At 42.4% G+C, this 22,267-nt stretch overlaps 2 protein-coding genes across 3 annotated transcripts in view; both read right to left on the reverse strand.

Moving 5' to 3' along the window:
- IQUB (IQ motif and ubiquitin domain containing) overlaps positions 1–3,405 on the reverse strand; it is a 78,382-nt gene extending 74,977 nt beyond the window's left edge. The window contains exon 1 of the mRNA XM_070423819.1: positions 1,939–3,405. Coding sequence (XP_070279920.1) covers positions 1,939–2,004 — 66 coding nt within the window. The 5' untranslated portion in view covers positions 2,005–3,405. The remainder of the gene's footprint in view (positions 1–1,938) is intronic.
- A 1,337-nt stretch (positions 3,406–4,742) lies between these two features.
- On the reverse strand, positions 4,743–14,910 carry NDUFA5 (NADH:ubiquinone oxidoreductase subunit A5). 2 transcript variants are annotated; one of them, XM_070423822.1, is made up of 5 exons: positions 14,829–14,910; positions 14,537–14,581; positions 13,848–13,964; positions 9,395–9,460; positions 4,743–4,910 (listed from the first exon to the last, which is right to left on the reverse strand). In XM_070423822.1, exons 1-5 carry the CDS (start codon positions 14,847–14,849, stop codon positions 4,809–4,811), a joined length of 351 nt encoding a protein of 116 aa, XP_070279923.1. In that variant the 5' UTR covers positions 14,850–14,910; the 3' UTR covers positions 4,743–4,808. The 2 variants fall into 2 exon arrangements, with proteins under 2 accessions (XP_070279923.1, XP_070279922.1); XM_070423821.1 differs by lacking the exon at positions 14,829–14,910 and adding an exon at positions 14,725–14,822.
- Between the last annotated feature and the right edge of the window lie 7,357 nt (positions 14,911–22,267).

Consider the following 22,267-nt stretch of genomic DNA (forward strand, 5'->3'; position numbering starts at 1 on the left):
TGTGAGAAGAAATTAGAACTAGTCCAGCGGAGAGGCCTGTTTGAAAAGCCTGCTGAACATCAGGTGAAGAGACAACTTTTTTTGGTGGGGGTTGAGGGAAGTGGACATTGGTTAATAAAATTATGTAGGTTTCAGGTGTGCAATTATATAATACATCATCTGTATATTGTTTTGTGTGTTCACCATCCAAAGTCAAGTCTCTTTCCAGCACCATTTATCCCCGTTTTACTTTCTACCTGTGCCCACCCTGCTCTCCCTCTTGTAATCACCATACTTTTGTCTATGAGGTGTTTTAATCCCTTCAACTTTTTCACACAACTCCACAGGTGTTAGTCTTTGACAGCTGTTAGTCTGTTTTCTGTATCTGTTTCTATTTTATTTTGTTCATTAGATTCTGCATATAAGTGAAATCCTAAAGGCAATACAGCAAGTCTTCCCATTGTAGTAAGTCCCAAAGTCAGCTACTTAAGAATCTTGATCTCCATTTGACAGACTGTTTTCTTTCCTTTTTATCTAGTATTTTAACCCTCATTGTTATCCATGCAAATAAACCTCTTTGGCATTATAACAACAAAAACTCAGCTTCACCTCTCTACATTTTAGGTCAGTGTGGCTCAGTGGTTGAGCGATACATGAACCAAGAGGTCACCTGCTCGATTCCTGGTCAGGGCACATGTCCAGGTTATGAGATCGATATCCTATAAGGAAGCAGGAAGCAGCTGCTGATTCTCTCTCATCAATGTTTCTATTTCTCTATTCCTCTCTCTCTAAAAATCAATTAAAAATGTAATTCATTTAGAGAGAGAGAGAGAGAGAGAGAGAGAGAGAGAGAGAGAGAGAGAGAGGAAATACTACAATCAAAATAAACTCCTTCCATCCCCAAAGTTGAGGGAAAGGTAGGAAAGGAGAATAATGAAGAGTGAAGCCTGGTGGCATATGATGGTTGCCACTAATGGCATCATATTCTTTCTATTCAGATGACAGACTACACCAACTTCTCCTGGTATAGAAGAGATGGCGACCCTCAGAGTTGATTCTTACTCCAAGTGGGTGCCACATACCCTGTTTGCCCAGGACAGTTATGACTTATACCTATTATCCTTATAACTTTTCACTTTCAAAATCATTAGAGGTTAAATAAAAAATCACACAAACCATTTTCATCCCAAAATGAAGCATGCCCATAAATTTGAATATTCTGCATTCAGTCCACAGATAGAAAGGGGGCATTGATTTTCCTGCTGTTTTTTTTGTTTGTTTGTTTACAAAGCTCAAGTTGATCAGCTTCTCTTTTGAATTGCCTGGATTATGGTAATTGAATAAAACATATGAGGAACTTAAGGAAAATTGAAATGGGCCATTCTGAAAAGCACTCACATTAATCTAGACACCACTAAGCAACATTGAATATCTTTAAATAGAAGAACACATCTCCAATTGGTCAGGAAAGCTTAATCTGGAAGTTTATAGGAAGCAACTGAAAACATTTGAAAGAGAAAAAGCAATAGAGTGTAAGGTTGTATGGGCAGTTGGAATGGCAGTTATGAAATGTGAGGATGATGGAGCACACTGCAATGCCTTTCAGATACCTACCAATTATCAGCCTGTGATCCAAGTGCAGATTTTTGCACAAAGTAAAATCCAGTTGACTACTTCTGTTCATAGTTATTCTTTATATGTACTTTGACAGAAAAAGTGAAGAAAGCAGGATCTAGATTCTTTTGGTACAGCCCATATAGCTCAGCAGGAGTGACATCTCAAGATTCGTAAGGAATAATACAATGGTTAGGGCAGGAGTTCTGGAGCAAGACTGTCCTAGGTTCAAAATATAGCTCCATGTTACTAGCTATGCAACCCTGGGTATGTTATTACACCATCTCTCTGTCTCAATTTCTCCAGGATCCCTATGTTGCACAATTGCAGGGGAGCATTACTCACCTTGGATTCTGGTTTCCTTTTCTGGAAAATGAAGATAATTTTCAGGGTCTCACTCTTAGCTGTCATACGGATTTAATAAGTGAAATCAGTCAAGTACTTTTAGTGCCTGGCAAACATTAACAAACATTAGCTATTATCTATACACTAGAGGCCAGTGCACAAAATTCGTCACGGGTGGGGTCCCTAGGCCTGGCCGGTGATCAAGGCCAATCTGTGGGGTGACGGGGGGCGGGGGTCCTGCTGGCAGCCGCTTTGCCTGGCCTAGAGCCTGCAGGCTGGGGGCAGCTCCTGTGTTGAGCATCTACTCCCTGGTGGTCAGTACTCGTCATAGCGACCAGTCATTCCACCTGTCGTTCCGCTGTTCAGTCAATTTGCGTATTAGGCTTTTATTATACAGGATATAAAAGCCTAAGCGACCGAACAACCAGTCGCTATGATGCGCACTGACCACCAGGAGGCTGACGCTCCATGCATGAGCTGCCCCCTGGTGGTCACTGCGCTCCCACAGCAGGAGCACTGCTCAGCTGACCAACGGGCGCCAGAGGCCAGGCTCATGGCTGGCAAGCTCAGCTGCAGCGGCAGGAGCCTTTCCCGCCTCTGCGGCAGCACTACCAAGTGGCGGCAGTAGCAGAGCAGCGGGGCCAGGATGAGCAGGAGCGGCGCAGTGCTGGCCTGGGCTTGGGCTCCTCCCCAGCCGCTTGCCACTTCGTACACTACTACATCTCTTGGGGGATGTTGGTCTGCGAGAGGGCACAGGGCAGGCTGAGGGACCCCACTGGTGCACGAATCTGTGCAATGGGCCTCTAGTTCTAATAATAATTACTACAACTACTACTATACTACAACGAACATTTCAACTGCAAACATCAATAGGCTCCCTTTTATCAATAGCTACTGGAGCTTTGTTGATGAAATATATAAGATACCCAAGAATCATGGGAGAACTAGCGCTAAATATATGACAAAGGCACATCAAGCCACCTTTTTATGGTTGGTTAAAAAATTATCCTGAAAGCATCTATGCAAACATGCCTTAGGATCAATCATGTATTTTGATCTGAATAAATACAATGTATTACATATTAAAGCAAATGTTTAGAATTGAAAAGTTAATTATAAATCACAAATTCTACTTCTTTTACAGAGAAGGAAATAGGCCATTCTGAGAAGTTACAACTTGCCTCCATTTAGAGTTCACAATGGCACTAGAATCATGGGAATGAGAGGCCCTGGACTTCACCCTCTCCCTCTAATGCTTTTCCCCACTTCCCCACAGAAGCTTTCCCTTTACAGTCTGGCTGCTGAAAAGTAACTCAATCCACTTTATTTAATATTTATTAAGCATTCAATGTACAGCTCTATAAGGGAATATATTGGGAAAAAGAAAAATATAATTTTTTTCTCATTCTGATTCTGCTTTGCCACAGAGATAGTAAAATACACATGCACATACACATTCACATTCACACAGACACCCAAAAGTACTATCTTTGAAGGCAAGAAATACCAAATTTAACTAAATTTTTAGAATGATATAGGGCTAGAAAGAAAAGAGGAGGACACCTGAAAAGTAATTTTATTTTTGTTTACCCTTAAACATATCAATCACTTTTTTCCTTGAACAGCTTTATGTTCTGTTTGAAAACCACCTATACTCATATTGGAAACTTATAAAAACTCCTTAGTGATTTCACTTGCAAGTTATAACTATACAACTAAGATGTTTTGAAAATAAGCCTATCCATATGCCAGATAAACTTTAGAAACTCTTAATCTCTCTTCTGGTACAGAAATTCTCTTTCTATTCTGATGTACTTTGGTTAAGGACCAGAAACCTAGCTCCCTTAAATGAGACCTCCTAAAAAAAGTTTTCCAACTACCACTGTAAATAAATCTTTCTTTCAAATACAAATCAATTTCCTCAACTACAATCAATTCTAATTTAATGGTTTTTACTCTTGCTACTTCATTTCAAATAGTGACCTATACATTTGTTTAAGCAATAACTTCCTTTCTGGTTTCAAAACATGTAAGAATTTTTCCAATTAACTTTCAAATCTTCCTAGAACCTCTATTTAAAAATATATTATCTTTGAAACTAGAGGCCCAATACACAAAATTTTGTGCAGGGGGGTGGGGGGGGGGTGGGGGGTGGGGAGGCATTCCCTCAGCCTGGCCTGCGCCTTCTCACGGTTGGGGACCCCTCGAGGGATGTCCGACTGCGGGCTTAGGCCTGCTCCCTGGGGAATCAGGCCTAAGCTGGCAGTCGGACATCCCTCTGACAGCCTGGGAGCCCTCTGAGCATGTCCACCTGCCAGCTTAGGCCCGCTCCCCAGGGGAACGGGCCTAAGCTGGCAGTCAGACATCTCTCTGGCAGCCCAGGGGGGATGTCTGACTGAAGGCTTAGGCCCGCTCCCCACGAAGAACAGGCCTAAGCCACAGTCGGATATCCTTAGTGCTGCTGAGGAGGCGGGAGGGGCTCCCACCACCGCTGCTGCACTCGCAGCCCTCTGCCTGGCTTGTGGCTGAGCGGAGCTCCCCCTGTGGAAGTGCATTGAACACCAGGGGGCAGCTCCTGCATTGAGTGTCTGCCCCCTGGTGATCAATGCACGTCATAGTGACTGGTTGTTCCGCCATTCGGTTGATTTGCATATTAGGGTTTTATTATATAGGACAATTTGAATGCTTTAACAAAAATGGATTCACAAGTCCCTATTACCATAATTATCAGTTTTTACAAGTCTCCTAAAAACGTTCTGCATTATCAGTTTTCTTGATTCTAAGATGTCAATAATATGGAAACATTTTTGATATAACAGAACATTTAATCACATCATTTTCCCTTCAACACACAAGTTATTTGATGATGATTATATTGGCCATTTCCATTGGTTGGCAGGAGGCTCATCCACTAAAGGCTCCCATGGCTTCCACTGTATCATTTTTCTTGCCAGACTTAGTTCATTTTCAGCCTGTCAATAAAATATTTTTAAAAAATCATTTGCTTATACTGTTTCATAGACATGTATCATAGCTAATAACTAAAATATAACTACTAAGCTACTATTTTCATAGTCGTACCTAATAAGCTGTTCTATCAAATGTTCAATATTATTAATTAATATTACCTTAACTGTCAACAGTTATGTAACTACCAAGAGTAAGAAAGAATAGATTTTTATTTCTCCTATTTGATTAAAATTTGATATTAGATTCTAGTTCAAAAGTATAATTGGTGAGTTTTTTTATCTTAATTGTCTATTTCACCATTAGACTACAAATTCTTTGAGAAGCAAAAGTATGTCTCTTCATTGATGTCAATGGCTTTCAAATTTTATTTTACCACGGTCCAGAGTAAAAACAAAAGAAACAAAATAAAATTTTACTAAGGGATCTATAACACACACATATAATTCCAAGAAAATAATATTACATTTACTAGCTGTGATACATTCTATATTCTATTGTATTTTTTAACAAATTTTTTTACTGATTTCAGAGAGTAAGGGAAAGGGAGAGAGAGAAACATCAATGATAAGAGAGAATCATTGATCAGCTGCCTTATACATGGCCCTGAGCCTGCAACCCAGCATGTGCCTGGTTCATAGTTCAACACTCAACTGCTGAGCCATGCCAGCCAGGCTCTGTTGTATTTTTTTAAGTACTAGACACAACCCACTTATCTGATTTCATTACCCATAATCACTTGAGACCAGTCTGTAAAACAGTGATCTATGGAATGTAGAATGCAGTAGGCGCACAAAAATATTTTTGATTGAACTAGTTTCCTTAATCAGATTGTTACATTCGCTTTTTCCTTTCAAATACAATTCATAACACATCTAACAAATATATTTTATATATCTTATTATTTCACATTTTTTCTAGAACAGAGTCCTATGACAATGCTGGCCAACTTAGGAGAATACTGTTGAACACTTGTCAGGATGTCATGGAAGGAATTCAAAACAGAATAAGTGCTTAGATTCATCCTAGCAGAAGCTATAATTCTCAAGTGGCTCAAAACAGCCAATCTATGTTTAGCAGCAACAGTCTAAAATGTATATAAACAATGAGTTAAATGGTAGACTACAGGAAATCTGGAGGTAGAAGTATTTACCAAGGCTGAAATAAGAAAACAGTATAAATACTGATTAAAAATATCCCTTAGGATGGCCATTTCCCTGATCTGGGTCTCTTGAATATTCATGCTTTCTCTATGCCCCCAAAGCACTGTAGTGTGGGGAGGCTGTCCAGCTCTACCCATCAGTGAAGCCAGCCTTATTTCAGAGAGCTGGACCCCATTGCATACAGCCCTTGTAGCCCACTCCTTCCCTCGTCTCTAGCTTCTGACACACTATCCTTTCCTCATCCCTCTCTTACTATAGCTCTAGACTGAGCTGTCCAATATGGTAACCACTATCTACATGTGACTACTGAGTGAGCACTTACAATGTAGCTAGTTCAAATTCAGATGTGCTGCACGTATTAAAATACACATCAAATTTTGAAGATTTAGTATAAAAAAGAATGTAAAATATCTCAATTTTTTATAATACTCAAGTTTCAATAATATTTTAGATATATTGGGTTATATGAAACACTAGAGGCCCGGTACACAAAAATTCATTCACTAGGGGGCGGGGGTCCCTTGGCCCGGCCTGCGCCCTCTCGCAGTCCGGGACCCCTCAGAGGATGTCCACCTGCCAGCTTAAGCTCGCTCCCTGGGGCATCGGGCTTAGGTGGCAGTCAGACATCCCTCTGGCAGCCCAGGAGCTCCCGGGGGATGTCTGACTGACATCCTTAGTGCTGCCAAGGAGGCGACCGGTCGTTCTGGCATTAGGGTCAATTTGCATATCACCCTTTTATTATATAGAAATATTAATCTTATATTGCCCATGAAAATGTGCAGAACTGCAAAACTGACTTAAAAATGAATGTATCATGAGACTACAATTGCTTGATAATTTATCAACTAAAGTCATGATCAAAGTGAAATCAGGTAGAAAAGAAAGAGGATTAGGAAGAGGACAATAATAAGTTTGCAGTAAGTTCCCATACTCTACATCTAGTACCTTATGCTAATGAAAAGAAAGGCCAGGAAAATAGGCCTCTAATGATTGAAACAGGACATTCATCAAAAGCTGTCTGAATGCCCTATTTTTCTTTTAACGGAGCCATCTAACAATGCTTTTAAATATGTCTATTAGTGAAATACTTCCCTAATCTACAATAATTTCAAATATTTCCTCTTATTTACCCTTTAATAAAAGGCAAGAAAACTTAAGAAAAAAATGATTACATTTTTGAAAAATTCAAAAAAATCCCTACTAATAAAAGGCTAAGTAGTCACCAGGCCGTCACAAGATGGCTGGGCGCACAGCGGGTGCACGCAGGTGGGCGTGGCTGGTCTTGATGCTGCAGGTGCGGCACGGAGCCTGCCTGGGAGTCCCACCTCCTCCCAGCTCTGAGTGCGGCCAGGCCTGGGGGTCCAAGGCCGAGACCCAGGCCCAGGCAAGCCATGGATGGCATGGCGGCAGCTCCTATGAGGGCCGAGGCTGAGACTCAAGCCCAGGCAAGCCGCAGCTGGCATGGCGGCAGCTGCTGCAAGGGCCGGGCCGAAGCTCAGCAGTGGCTGGCAGTGGCAGCAGCAGCAGAGTGATGAGGGCGTCGCCTTGCCCTGATCAGCCCAGTCGCCTCCCGCAGAGGAAGACCAGAGGCAGAAGCAGCAGCGAGAGGGTGATGGGGGCAGTGGCTTCCCATGACTGGCCCCTCGCCTCCAGCAGAGGGAGACCAGACTGCGGCTTAGGCCCGCTCCCCGGGGGAGCTCCCTGGTGGGGGGGGGGGGGTGGGGGGGAAGTGGGCCTAAGCTGTCAGTAGGATATCCCCTGAGGTCTCCCGGACTGTGAGAGGAAGCAAGTAAGGCTGAGGGAGCCCCCCAGTGCACGAATTTTTGTGCACTGGGCCTCTAGTGTAAAAAATAAATGAAACAGAACTGAATATTTATAAGACTCACATAAGAGTAAGACATGAGAGTATATAGAGGGAGGATTATTTATCCAAATAAAATTTTTTTAAAAATATATTTTATTGATTCTTTACAGAGAGGAAGGAAGAGGGATACAGAGTTAGAAACATCGATGAGAGAGAAACATCGATCAGCTGCTTCCTGCACACTCCCTACTGGGTATATGCCTGCAGCCAAGGTACATGCCCTTGACCAGAATCGAACCTGGGACCCTTGAGTCCGCAGGCCGACGCTCTATCCATTGAGCCAAACCGGTTAGGGCCAAATAAAAATTTTTAAAACCTCTACATATGGGAGATAATATCCAATTGAAGTCAAAAGACAAAACAACAGGCTAAAAAAAAATGTTTAGGCAATATGGCAAAAGATTAAGGTTAGTATCTCTTTTATTTTAAAACAACTCTCAAAGAAATATGTAAGAAAAACAAATTATAGCCGAAACCGGTTTGGCTCAGTGGATAGAGCGTCGGCCTGCGGACTGAAGGGTCCCAGGTTCGATTCCGGTCAAGGGCATGTACCTGGGTTGCAGGCACATCTCCAGTGGGAGATGTGCAGGAGGCAGCTGGTCGATGTTTCTCTCTCATCGATGTTTCTAACTCTCTATCTCTCTCCCTTCCTCTCTGTAAAAAACCAATAAAATATATTAAAAAAAAAAAAAAAAAAAAAAAAAAGAAAAACAAATTATAGAATAAAAATATCGCCTTAGCTGGTTTGGCTCAGTGGATAGAGTGTGGGCCCACGGACTGAAGAGTCCTAGGTCAGATTCTGGTCAAGGGCATGTACCTCAGTTACAGGCTCAATCTCCAGCCCTGGTCAGGGCTCATATGAGAGGCAACCAATCGATGTATCTCTCTCACATCAATGTTTCCCTATCTCTTCCCCTCCCTTTCCACTCTCTCTAAAAATCAATGGAAAAATATCCTCAGGTGAGGACTAACAACAACAACAAAATATTAATAATTGCCCTAGCTGGGTGGTTCAGTTGGTTGGAGTGTCATCCAGATAAGCCAGGGTTGTGGGTTTGATCCCCAGTCGGGGAACATACAAGAATCACCAATCAATGGATAAATAAGTGGAACAACAAATCAATGTGTGTCTCTCTCTAAAAAAGCAATTAAAAAATTTCTTAAATACTAATAATTTATAGAACATGAAATATAAGAACATTGTTTTTAACATTTAATCTTACTAGTAATTGGTGGGTAAATGCACAACTAAAAAAGGGGGGGGCATCATTTCCCCCAATTTAATTAAAAATTGTATTATATACATTAGAAGTATTTTCTACTTGTGATTAGTCTTATGTTTGATGAGTTGATAATAGAAATTTAGTATTCCTTTCTTTCTGGAATGTCAGTTTTGTGCCTCAATACATTATGTCTCTGAACTTTTGAAGCCAAACATCTAAATATTCAACTTTTTCTTTACCTGAAGAATCACCTCTTCTATTTGGCCACCCTGAAGCCTGTCTTCTAATTTTTTAACATCTGGTTCCTATAATTTAAGGGGGGGAAAAAAAAAAACAGAAAAATATGTAAACACAATATCTGAATGTTTCAATATCATATATTTTAAAAACTCATATATAAAAAATGCACTTGCTGTAACAAATGTAATTAATTTTTCTCTCATCGTATACTTACTAATTTTTATCAAATAGTTGGTGGAAACCGATTTCATCTTTCTATTTTAATGTTTTTCTATCTTAATATTATTAAACATGTATTAACATGTTTATCAAGAGTAAAAAAAAATGCCTAATTCAGTCTTTCTAAAATACAGATTTTAAAATACCACTTTATTTTCTTATTATTTCCTGTATTTCCTCTGACACCGTTAGCATTAAAAATAGTAGCTAATTTATGACCCAGAATTGCACTCTTAGGTGTAAACTAAAAAGAAATGCATAATATGTTAACCAAATGACATGTTCAAGAAAATTCAAAGAAGCACAAATCACAGCTTCATATTACAAACAATCCAAATGACCACATATCATAGAATGAATAAACTACAATGTTTGAATATAATAGAATACTATACAGCCATGAGAATGAACAAACTATAAACAAGGATTCTCTCAAAATTAATATTAAGCGAAAGAAACCAGACACAAAAGAGTACATGCTGGTGGTTCCATTCAAAACCAAAGCAAAAGGAATATGTGATGTCAGAGGTCAGTATAGTTATCTTTAGGAGGTTAATAACTAATTGGAACAAGAGAGGATTTTGGTGTTCTGGAAATGTCCTCTCTTTTGATTTGATGTTAACATGGGTTGGGTGTGATGATTTTGTGAAAAGTCATGATTTCTGCACATTTCTTTGGGTATATAAATCCTTCAATAAAAGGAAGTCTTTAAAAAAAAAAAGAGAATGCTAGTATAGTACATTCATGACATATAGTTGCTTATTTTCTAATAGACTTGAGTTTTTTGAGAACCAAAAACCATGTCCTCTACATACATATGTAAATAAGTATAAATATAGTGGTGGTGGGGGGGAGGGAGGGTTGCCCAGAAATGGAATAAAGATCGGGAGAAGAACAAAAATATTCTCTACAGAAACTGGCATGTCCTGTCTCAGGGCATATGCTGGTGAACCCAGGATATCTGCACAGCTTGTTCCTTCACTTCTATGCAAGTCTTCCCTTGTATACGATCTCTTAACACGTGCAACTGTGTTAAGCACTTTACATAAATTACCTCAATCAGTCCTAACAATAAGTGCTCAAGGTTGATATTAGTATACCCAAGTTATAGATGAGAAAATTGAGACAGAGAATATGGACAATATGCCAACAGTCATTTAGCAAATTAGTATTAGAACTAAGATGAAATCATTGAACAGGCTACAAACCAGTGCTTTACACCAATATGCTATTACTATCTCCCTAGTATAATCTGTAAAAATATTTACTTTTATTTCCATTTTAGGCTTAGGAAATAGATACTTTACAATCATAACAATATTCACGGAGACTCTGCGTGGCTTAAAGGGGAGTTAAAAATCTGTGGTAATTTAACCAAAAACAGGAATCAGCAATATAACTATTATGTAGTGTAAGGGGTTGTTAAAAACTATTTGTAATTAGCCTTTTGAATAAGCAAACATTTCTGAGGGACCTTATATGAGTGCCAGGTACTTTTCTAGGTTCTTGGATACAAGACGAATGCAATCATCATTCATTAGTAACTTATGGACTAGTCGAGAAGACATAAATAAAACACGGCGTGATAGGTACAATGGAAGCAGTCAATCTCTACTCAGGGATGTAAGAAAACGTTTCACAGAGAAGGTAATGGATCTTGAGGACTGAGTAAGAACTTCCAGACAGATAAGGAAGGTAAGCATTCCAAGAAGGGGGGGGGGGGGGGGGGGGGGTGAAGGGGGGGGGAGACAAAAATAAAGTTGCCTGAAATTCCCATAACTGTCAGCAGTGTGGTATTGCTGAGCATAGCGCACAAAACAGGAAATGGTAAGATAAGATTGGGAAGATAACCTAGAGCTAGACCTTGGAGGCCTTCCATCCATCAAGGATTTTATCATGTAAGCCAGTGGTTCCAAACCTGACTGTACATCAAAATCATGCAGATAAGGATAAAGTTGAGTTTCCACAGCCAGCTCAGCATAAACCTATAAACTCAGTCTTTGAGCAACACTGACAGAAAACCATGGTAAAGTTTTTAAGAAGAAAGACACTGTAATCACATATTGAAAAAATATCACTGTACTGGCAGTGTAGGATATACAATAATGTAGAATGGGACTATACACAGACCAATCAATTAAAAGGCAGGCAATTCAAACAGCACAGGCCAGGGAAAACGATTTTAGAACTAGTAAGTGAAAGAAATGACAGTGAACTATTCTTCACTTGACAGTGGCTATGAGAGAAAAGAGAAACAGGGCAAAAGTAAAGGAAGATATAAAAAGTTTTCTTTTTCTTTTAAGATAGAACAATATACATTTTACGGCTATCTGAGAAGGAAAGAAGAGAAAGAATAAAATAGAGTTGAAGACATTCACCTTATGAAAGGAAAAAGGGAAATTTCTTACTCTGTAATGGGAAAAAATATATAAGCCCACTGTCCTTAAGAAAAATGAAAAGAAATGCTAATTTCCCCTTTGGAGACTTTAGCCTCCACAATTAAATTAATTCCACAATTACCAAGCTAAAAGTTCCACATCAAATTGCATTGTCTTGTTGTATACCTAAGGAAATGATAAAAGCTCTTTACATTGGACTACTTATTGCATATATGTCAATTACTTTTGGAGTTTATGAACATAATTTTGGATAACTGCAAAAGTTCATGAAATAAGTGCTAGTGTGGGAATTTGACAATAGTGTAATATAGTTTGGTATAAAAGAATCAGAAGCCGTCTACTGTCTAGAGAAGTGGTTCTCAACCTATGGGTCGCGACCCCTTTGGGGGTCGAACGACCCTTTCACAGGGGTCGCCTAAGACCATCGGAAAACACATATATAATTTAATCACTAAGCTTTAATTATGTTCAATTATAACAATGAAAATACATATCAGATATTTACATTACGATTCATAACAGTAGCAAAATTACAGTTATGAAGTAGCAACGAAAATTTTATGGTTGGGGGTCACCACAACTTGAGGAACTGTATTAAAGGGTCGCAGCATTAGGAAGGTTGAGAATCACTGGTCTAGAGCCTTTGATTTGGAAGCTGTTACCTGCTTATATTTGTCTGCTCAGGCTCCCTACAAAATACCATGGATTGGGTGGCTTAAGCAACAGAAATTTATTTTCTCACAGTTCTGGAGACTGAAAGTCCAGGATCAAGGTCTGGCCGGGTAGGTTTCTTGTGAAAGCTATCTTCCTGGCTTGCAGAGAGCCACCTTCTCACTGTGTCCTCATGTAGTATTCTGGTGTCTCTTCTCCTAAGGACACTAACTCTTCTGGGTCAGAGCACCAGCCGTATCACCTCCTTAACCTTATTACTTCCATAGAGGTTCCAGCCACAGGAACCTCATCAGGCTTCAACATACACACTCTAAAGCAGTGGTTCTCAACGTTCCTTATGCCGTGACCCTTTAATACAGTTCCTCATGTTGTGGTGGCCCCCAACCATAAAATTATTTTCGTTGCTACTTCATAACTGTAATTTTGCTACTGTTATGAATCGTAATGTAAATATCTGATATGCAGGATGTATTTTCATTGTTACAAATTGAACATAATTAAAGCATAGTGATTAATCACAAAAACAATATGTAATTATATATGTGTTTTTCCGATGGTCTTAGGCGACCCCTGTGAAAAGGTCGTTCGACCCCCAAAGGGGTCACGACCCACAGGTTGAGAACCACTGTTCTAAGGGGACACAGACATTCAGTCCTTAAAATGCTCAATAAAATTCTGTAGTTAAGTGACTAATGTGGTCCTCTTCTTTTTGCAACAACGCACTTTGTAAGAGTTGCTTCTGACAGTTTTCTTTAAACACAACACACTTTTTTTTGTTTTGTTTTCATTCTCTACTCTAGAAAAAAAGGATGAAGATTGATGTATCTAAAAGACTGATGTAAAAAATAAAAGATCAATAAAGGACTGGATAGGAAAGAGAGGTAAAAGAGGCACAGTGTTAACTTAGGAAACGGACTTGATCTTATTCCTTTACTCCAGCATCTTTAGGGCCTTGCATATAGGAAGCTCTCAGTAAGCAGGTGTTTGGTGAATGAAAGAAGAGAAAGGACAGAAGAGAAGCATGGAAGGAAAAAGAATAGAAATAAGAGGAAAGTGAGCAGAATATGCAAAAAAAAAAAAAAAGCAACTCCATTTCTGTTGTTGTTAAATGTTGCCTTGGATACCATAAATCCAAGCACGCAAAATTAAGCCCGCTACTTACCGCTTTCACCATAGCCAGCCTCTCATTTGTAATCTCCTCTGTGTATTTCCTATATGCTGCATTTTTAGGGATTTGCTCAAGAACATCAAGAATCTTTGTGTACAATATTCTTAACCTCTGAAAAGACAAATCATACAAATGTCTATTTTAAAATACCACCAAAAATTAAAATGGGACACTTTAAAAAGTTTCACAGCTTAAAGAAAAAAAAAAAAAAGACAACTGTTTTTTAAAAAAATACTTCACTTTAGCTGTAATTTCTTCATGTCTATGCCTTATCATATATATGTTTTTATTTATTTTTTCTATTCTTTTTTAAATTTTACTTTCTTGTTTAAAGTATTACAAATAGTAGTATATGTCTCCTTTTTCCCCCCATTGACCTTCCCCCGGCCTCTCCCCGCCTCCCGCCCCCCGCCCCGCACATGCCCTTATCCCACCCCCCGTGTCTGGTGTCCATCGGTTATGCTTATTTGCATGCACCCAAGTCCTTCCATTGATCTCCTATCGATCTCTTTTACAATTTAAGGAAAATCGTGTGGCACCGGATCAACTCTCAAGGGCTCAGGAGGAGGAGCGGTAATTCTGGGCTGGAAACGCCCCCGTCGCAGTAACCTTCCGGGGAACAAGGTCGCGGGGCTGCCGTCGTCCTCGGGGACGCGAGGAGAAGGCCGGACAGGGGTACCCACCTCGTGCGGCGTCTCGCACACCGCCAGTCCCACGAGGCCGGTGGTCTGCGCAAAAACAACACGCCGTTCAGGCCGGTGACCGCTCCGCGCGCCCCCCACGCTGAGCCGGAGCAGAGCCGCAATCCCACCCCCGGCGTCTCGGTGCCGCCCGCCCCGAGCTCCCTTCTGCCCCCGAAGGCCGAGCACACCGAGCGCCCACGCCCCGCCCGCGCCGGTTCCGCCACCCGCCGCACGCGGGGCCGTCGGGCTGACCACCCGACGGCCCGCATCCAGTGACCTCCGGCCGCCTCACCTTCTTCAGCAGGCTCGCCATGGCAGCGCCGACCGCCGAGCGCGCGCAGCCCTCTGGGAAGCTGGTCCAGACCCGCTCAATCCACCACCGAGGCCGCCACTCCGTCGCCTTGGAAACAGCCTGGCTCCTCCCCCTCAGGACCGCCAATGCCGCGCCTGCTCCGAAAGGGAAAATTGACGCACGCGCAGAGAGCATACCGGCGTCTAATCCCTGCGGGTGGGGGCCGGGGTTTGTGTTCTGTGCCTCACCTTCGGTTCCTGGCCCTTCCACCGCGGACCATTGCCCAGAGGTTGAGGGAAATACTCCAAGGAACTAAAATATTGAGAGTAGCCATTCTAGGAGCCGGCACTCTGCTTCCCCTTTGGCGAATTCCTGCACGTCCCTCCACAGTGGGGCAGTAAAATGAGGGTGGTCGTGGAGCTAGCTCAGTGATCGCTGAACTGCAAAAGCTAATTCGTGCAAGCGTACCAGTGTTCTCGGGATGTTGAGCCGCCGCACTATGCGGCATGCAGTTGCGTTTCCCATCGCAACCCCTTTCTCCTCCATTTCACTCCCTGAAACAATCATCATTGAATCATTTCCCCAGGGTGAAGTGATTCCAGATCTCCTCCCCACCGACTTCTACAAACATTTATTGGGCACATGCTAGTTCCTGGGACATAATTTGTAAGACAGGATCCCACAGCCTGGAATTCACAGAACAATGATGAAGACATGCAATACTAGGTAATGCTAATGTTCCAAAAGAGGTTTGTACCAAGTGTCATGGTAGCAGGTAGAAGAGGAAATAACTAGCCAAAAGTTGTGGGTGACTTGAGTTAAAGAAGACATTTACTAAAAAGTTAATGAGAGAAAAGCACAAGAGAGAAATATATATATATTCTGAATAGCAAAAGTCATCATTTAAATAGTAAAACACCCCACAAAAGGGGAGAAGATATTTGCAACCACATACAATCACCGAAAGATAAGCAATACCTAGAACTCGTAAGTAACTTCTATAAATCAGTGAGAAAGGACTAATAACCTGAGCAGGTCTCCCTGCCTGTCTGGAATGAGTTAATATATGTAGTTAATATAAATGAGTTAATATATGTAAAGTTCCTGGCTCAGTGCATGGAACAAAGCACCGCACACAGGATTGCTGTTAATTTTTAATTTTGCTATAATTATACTCAACCTAGTATCTAGAAGAATGCTTTTAGAAAGCACTTTGCTCAAAATCCCCCCATGATTTTTCACCGAAGTTTAAAAACTAAAGTCCTAACACCCACCTATGAGGTTCTGCACGAGATTGCCCCTTCTGCCCCTCACCTCTCAGATCTGACCTCCCATTCTCCTTCCCTACTCAGATAGCTGCTCTTCTAACCCTTTTCTTGAAAAATCCTTCCAACAGTTGGGCACATGGCTGACTCTCTCACTTCTTTCAAGTATTTCTGCAAAATATTACCTTCTCCATATGGCTTGATCTGGCCCTGAAATTTTAAATTGCAAGTCACCACAAAGCACACCTTACCTTCTACTCTACTTCACTTTTCTTTTAAAAGAAATACCTACACTAATAAAAGAGAAAGATGCAAATTGACCATACCTTTGCTACACCCACCAGCCAATCAGGAGTGCGTATGCAAATTAACCCAAACAAAGCTGGTGGGTTAATTTGCATATGCCGGCGCTGAGCGGCCAGGGTGGAGCCGGATGCTTGTGTCTTCACCATGGCAATGACGCAGGTGTTCCACACTGCCCCAGCCGCTCTTGGCTTCTGGGCAGCCTGGGAAGGTGGAGAGGCTGCTCCAGGCCAGAACAAAGGTGGAAAGGCGGCTCCAGCCGGAGTGAAGGTGGTGCCAGCAGCCAGGGGAAGGAAGGCCCATGATGCAAGAGTGGAACATGGATTGGCTGCCTCCTGCATAGCCCCCCACCAGGGATTAAGTCACAACCCAAGCATGTGTCCTGACCAGGAATCGAACCAGCAGTCTTCTGGTGTACAGGACAACACCCAACCAACTGAGCCACACCAGCCAGGGTTCTGCTTTAGTTTTCTTCAGCCCTTATCACCTTATATGCTATCTAATTACCTTATGTTGGATTTTTATATCATTCTTTCTAGAAACCATATGTGAATGGAAATTATGTCCTACCATATCTCAGGTGCCTAAAATAATATCTGGTACATAATAGGCATTCAATACATATGTTTTTAGTAAATATGATAGAAAAAAAGGCAAAAGAAATTAAAAGGCAATTGACAAATATGAAAACAGGAACACTCGATAAACATGAAAAGGGCTCAAGCTCTCTAATAATTAAGTAAATGGAATATAATTTTATTGCCATTTTATGGACAAAAATGAAAGACTGACAATACCAAGTGTTGGCAAGGATGTGGAGCAACAGGAACACTCATACACTGCTTGTGGGGTGAATTGGTGTAATCACTTTGGGGAATAATTTTACAAATACTAGTTGAAGATATGTTAAAAGCTAAAACTGAGTGTTATGGGTTGAATTATGTCCACACTCAACTTCATATGTTGAAGTCCTAAACCCCACTACCTCAGAATGTGAGTTCGTTTGGAAATATGGTGATTGCAGATGTGATTTGTTGAGGCGAGGTCATTAGAGCGGGTGCTGTCCAATATGACTGATATTCTTATAAATGGGAAAATCTGGACAGGGAGACATGCATACAGGGAGAATGCCATGAAAAGATGAAGGCAGAGATCGGGTTGATACTTCTACAAGCCAAGGGACACCAAAGATTGCAAAAACAAACAAACAAACAAACAAAAAACAAAAACAAATCCACTAGAAATTAGAAGAGAAGCATGAAACAGATTCTCTCAGCCCTTAGAAGAAGCCAACCCTGCTGACAACTTAATCTCAAACTTCTAGCCTTCGATGGGAGAGCTAACACTTTTATGCTATATAAGCCACTGTATAGTATGTTTGTTACCATAAACTAACAGTGGGTAATAGATTAGTTTGATCATATGCTCCTCTCTTCCATTTAGGATAGCTGTCCCTAGAAACATGAGCCATGGGATATAACCTTTCCAGTTCATATTACCCCAGAATTAGCCTTTACCATAACTTTCATCATAATTTCCAACTTCTGATATTTAAATTATCCACAATGACCAATTCATATTATTATTCACAATGACAATTCAATATATATTATGTCAATGACAATGACAATCTACACTAATAAAAGAGAAACATGGTAATTAGCGTACAACCGCTACCCTTCCCATTGGCTAATCAGCATATCCTTATGCAAATTAACTGTCAGCCAAGATGGCGGCTGGCAGCCATGCACTGAAGAGAGCAGGGAGGCTTGCTTGCTCCAGTGACTGCGGACTCCAATGTTCCCTGCCTGCCACTGCCGGCCTCTCAGCTGCAACTCTAAGCAACTATGTACTATGTTGCAAATATAGAAGCTAAACAAAACCCCAGAAACCAGCTTTCATTCAGCCAGGCTTCAGCCAGCAGGACTGCAACATTGTATCGATGTTTTCAGCAGTGAGGTCTCAGAGCTAAAGCTGGCCCAGAATAAAAAAAAAAAGAAAGAAAGAAAGGAGCGGTTGGGAGCTTCAGTCACCCGCTTCTGGAAAACAGCCCTCAGTCCCTCACCCAGACTGGCCAGGCACCACAGTGGGGACCCCCACCCTGATCCAGGACACCCTTCAGAGCAAATCAGCCAGCCCCTACCCATGCACCAGGCCTCTGTCCTACATAGTAAAAGGGTAATATGCCTCCCAGCACTGGGATCAGCGGAGCAGTGAGGCTCCCGGCAATGGATTCAGCGTGACAGGGGGCAGCGCCCAAACCCCCTGATCGCCCTGTGGCTCTGTGAGTGACAGGGGGTGGGGCCACAACCTCCCTATCTGCCCTGCTCTGTTCGTGACAGGGGAAGGCGCCCCAACCCCCTGATCAGCCCTGCTCTGTGCCTGATAGGGGGGAGCTCCCCAATCCCCTGATTGCTCTGCGACTCTGTGTTTGACAGGGTGCGGCGCACCAACTCCCTGATTGGCCCTGCTCTGCGTGTGACAGGGTGCGGGGCCCCAATCCCCCCCCCCCCACGGGCCCTGCTCTGTGTGTAACAGGGTAGAGCCATAACCTCTCCATCGGCCCTGCCCTGAGTGTGACAGTGGCGGTGCCCCAACCCCCTGATTGGCCCTGCTCTGTGGGTGATAGAGGGTGGTGCCCCAACCCCCCTCCACGGGCCTTGCTCTGTGTGTGACAGGGTAGAGCCATAACCTCCCCATTGGCCCTGCCCTAAGTGTGACAGGGTACGGAGCCCCAACCCCCTGATCGGCCCTGCTCTGTGCGTGACAGGGCTGGCGCCGCAACTTCCCCATCGACCCTGCCTTGAGTGTGACAGGGGGTGGTGCCCCAACCCCCCAATCAGCCTTACCCTGAGCGTGAGTAGGGGTGGCATCGCAACCTCCCGATCCGCCCTGCTCTATGCATGATGGGGCGGCGCCCAAACTCCCCAATCAGCCCTGCTCTGAGCCTGACCAGGGGCTGCACCTAGGGATTGGGCCTGCCCTCTGCCACCCGGGAGCAGCCCTAAGCCAGCAGGTCATTATCTCCCAAGGGGTCCCAGACTGCAAGAGGGCACAGGCTGGGCTGGGAGACCCCCCTCTGCCCTGCCCTGAGTGCACAAATTTTTGTGCACTGGGCCTCTAGTTCTATATATATTAACAAATGTGCATGATGTATTGATGGCATTTTACAGATATGCATGTTCCTGGATATATATATATAACACCCCACAAAATATATAACATACAAAATGTAAAGAAACTATGCAACTAAAACAAACCACCTGATATACCATTTGCTCCTACAAAGTTGACACTCTTATTTGGACACACTAGATTAGATACAGGACACCCCATTTGGATTGGAAGGAAATACCCTATTTTTCAAACCAGATAATGCTGAAATCATCACTGGTGAGAAGGAAAGTGGTTTATTCAAGTGCCAGCAACTCAAGAAGATGGGGGACTCCTGTCCTCAAAAACCCATCTAACATTTCTGGTCAAGCCAGCGATTCCTATAGGGAATTGGTAGGAATTTGGGAGGAGGGAAATTCCCAGAGGGAGTATAGACATGCAGTGTCTCTTGAGAAAAGAAAATGAGAATAAGGGGAGAGGGCTGAAAAGGAGTCACCACAGCTCCCACTCAGGCTCCCTCCCTTTGTTCTGATGTTCTTTCTCAATTTGCTTCAAACAGCCATTTGTGGTTTTACTGCCAGTGTCAGCACTCCTTACTCCCAAAGTAGGCTGCTCAAACGTAATGAGAACTTGGCCAGAGATGAAAGCACAGGATCGATTTACATACCTTAAGAAAACATAGGGTTGATTATATACTTTGAGATAACACAGAATACATACCTTTGATGACCAGATTGGTAATATTAAGTCAATGTTAAATCATGTTACAGTAGCTGGTGAAGTCTTGAGGTGCATGGCAATCCCCAATTCTCTAATGCAGTGCTTGATACATTCTTGGTTTGGCTACTAGTTGAGTTGCTTGAATCACTGAGCAGAGCAGATATGACAATCAAACTTGCCAGGCACAGGGGCAGCTCTGAGCTTGCTTCTACTTTGGGCCATTTGAACAAGGGCTACTCTGTAGTGAGAAGGCATTGTACAGCATATCTCACCTCAGCATGGAAATGGGGAGGGCAGTGGTTCTACATGTAAACACACACACACGACCTTGGAGGCCTCTAACATATAGTCAAGCCCGGCTGGGTTAAAATTATAGCTCTGCTTCTCACTAACTGTGACCTTGGGCAATTTACCTAACCTTGTAAAGAAGCTTTCCTCCTGGAAAAAAAGGCCATGATAACATCACGTCTACTTTGCAGGAATGCTGTGAGGATTAAATGTGAATTAAGGCAGATATACGACCAGGACTGCATTACAGAGCATCTTTATGCAATTTAGAAAATGTTGGCCCTCTCCAGGTTATACAGCCCATCACCAGGGCATTTGTGTCAGTGAGCAGAGAGGAAGATGAATTTCAGCCCTCTGGCCCCTTCACCCAAGCATCCTTATTCAGGTGCCACCTGCACAACTGTGCAACAGAAACGGGGGGGGGGGGGGGGGGGGGGGAGGGGAGGGAGAGCTTAGCATAATGTGTGGTTATCACAAGAACTCAATAAATATTGTCCATTATTATAATTATTAGGTGACAAACCACTCCAAAATCCAGTGTTGAAGGTTGGTCGGAAACATCTGGTTACATTTGTTATGAAGAGAGAACAATGGATTCACAATGCACACCTAAGTCTTAGAACACCGTTCAAAATAGAGAATTGGAAAGCAACCCATTGAGCGTCCATTCCTGTGTGACTCTCCTCCCACTAGGTGGTGCTGTCTGTCATGTAGGCACAGACTTCAGCTTGTTTTGGTAGAACTGACCTCCATTTAGAAATGGCTTTTACTTATACTGACAACTCAGGCAATAGCCAGGTGGTGCCTGTGGCCCAGGGGCTTTCTTCAGCTCTTTGTGGGCGAGGCGGTAGGTGTTACTTCCTTCTCAGAGCACGAGTGTTGCGCAGTATGTGTAAACACTGCTCCAAGAAATCATTCTCACCAGAAACTCCATTAACTTCCGAACACATTGAATTGAAAAAAAAAAAAAGAATATTCTCAGTAATTAAATTACCAACTAACAGCATCATTTTACTGTTTGACCTCTTTGGGCGTTGTTACTGTCTGAGAGAGGAGGCAGGACATGATATTTCAGCTCTGCAGTTCTAAAAGGTTATTCTCTAGACACCTCATCTGCATGTCAAAGGAAGAGGATTCTGCCCAACTTAAGTGATAAGGCTGTATTTTCATTATTTCTATTTTCTTAAACTTATCTAGTTCTAAAGAACTTGTGAGCTTTGCTACACAAAGGATACATTCTGAGAAGTCTTTTAATCAAACTTGTATACATCACATTGTAACTGGACAATCAATGGGTCTGTGCTGCCTGTCCCTACTTGAGCCAATTAAGCAGAGACATGATTGAATCATATATGAGTATTTATTCTAATAGTGCCGGCAGTACAGGAGAGTAGCACATCACCCGCAAAAATCTGCTTAGCACCCCACCATAAGCCAGCTCCTTATATTGGGTAGATTAGATAGAGAAGTAGCCAAAGGATGTGCCAAATGGGCGGTTAACAGGTTAGTAGAGGGCTAGGGTCTTCAAAGGGCTGATGGCTCTGGTTTCCGCAACAGGTTGTTAATCTTTTCTTGATAGTAGGCAGCTCCCTAATGAGGAGGATGGGCTGCATTTCCAGGTGAGCTCCCAGGTCCCCTGTGTAACTGCCAGCCAGGTTAGAATGCGCCTTCTTTAATCAGAATAAAACAATCACGGCTAACAGAGCACGATTAATATTTCTTAACAATTATAGCTGGTTCCCCTATCCA

The sequence above is a fragment of the Myotis yumanensis genome, unplaced genomic scaffold (assembly GCF_028538775.1).
Source record: "Myotis yumanensis isolate MYYU_CA2020_CCGP unplaced genomic scaffold, mMyoYum1.0.hap1 SCAF_9, whole genome shotgun sequence".
NCBI classification, from domain to species: Eukaryota; Metazoa; Chordata; class Mammalia; order Chiroptera; family Vespertilionidae; genus Myotis; species Myotis yumanensis.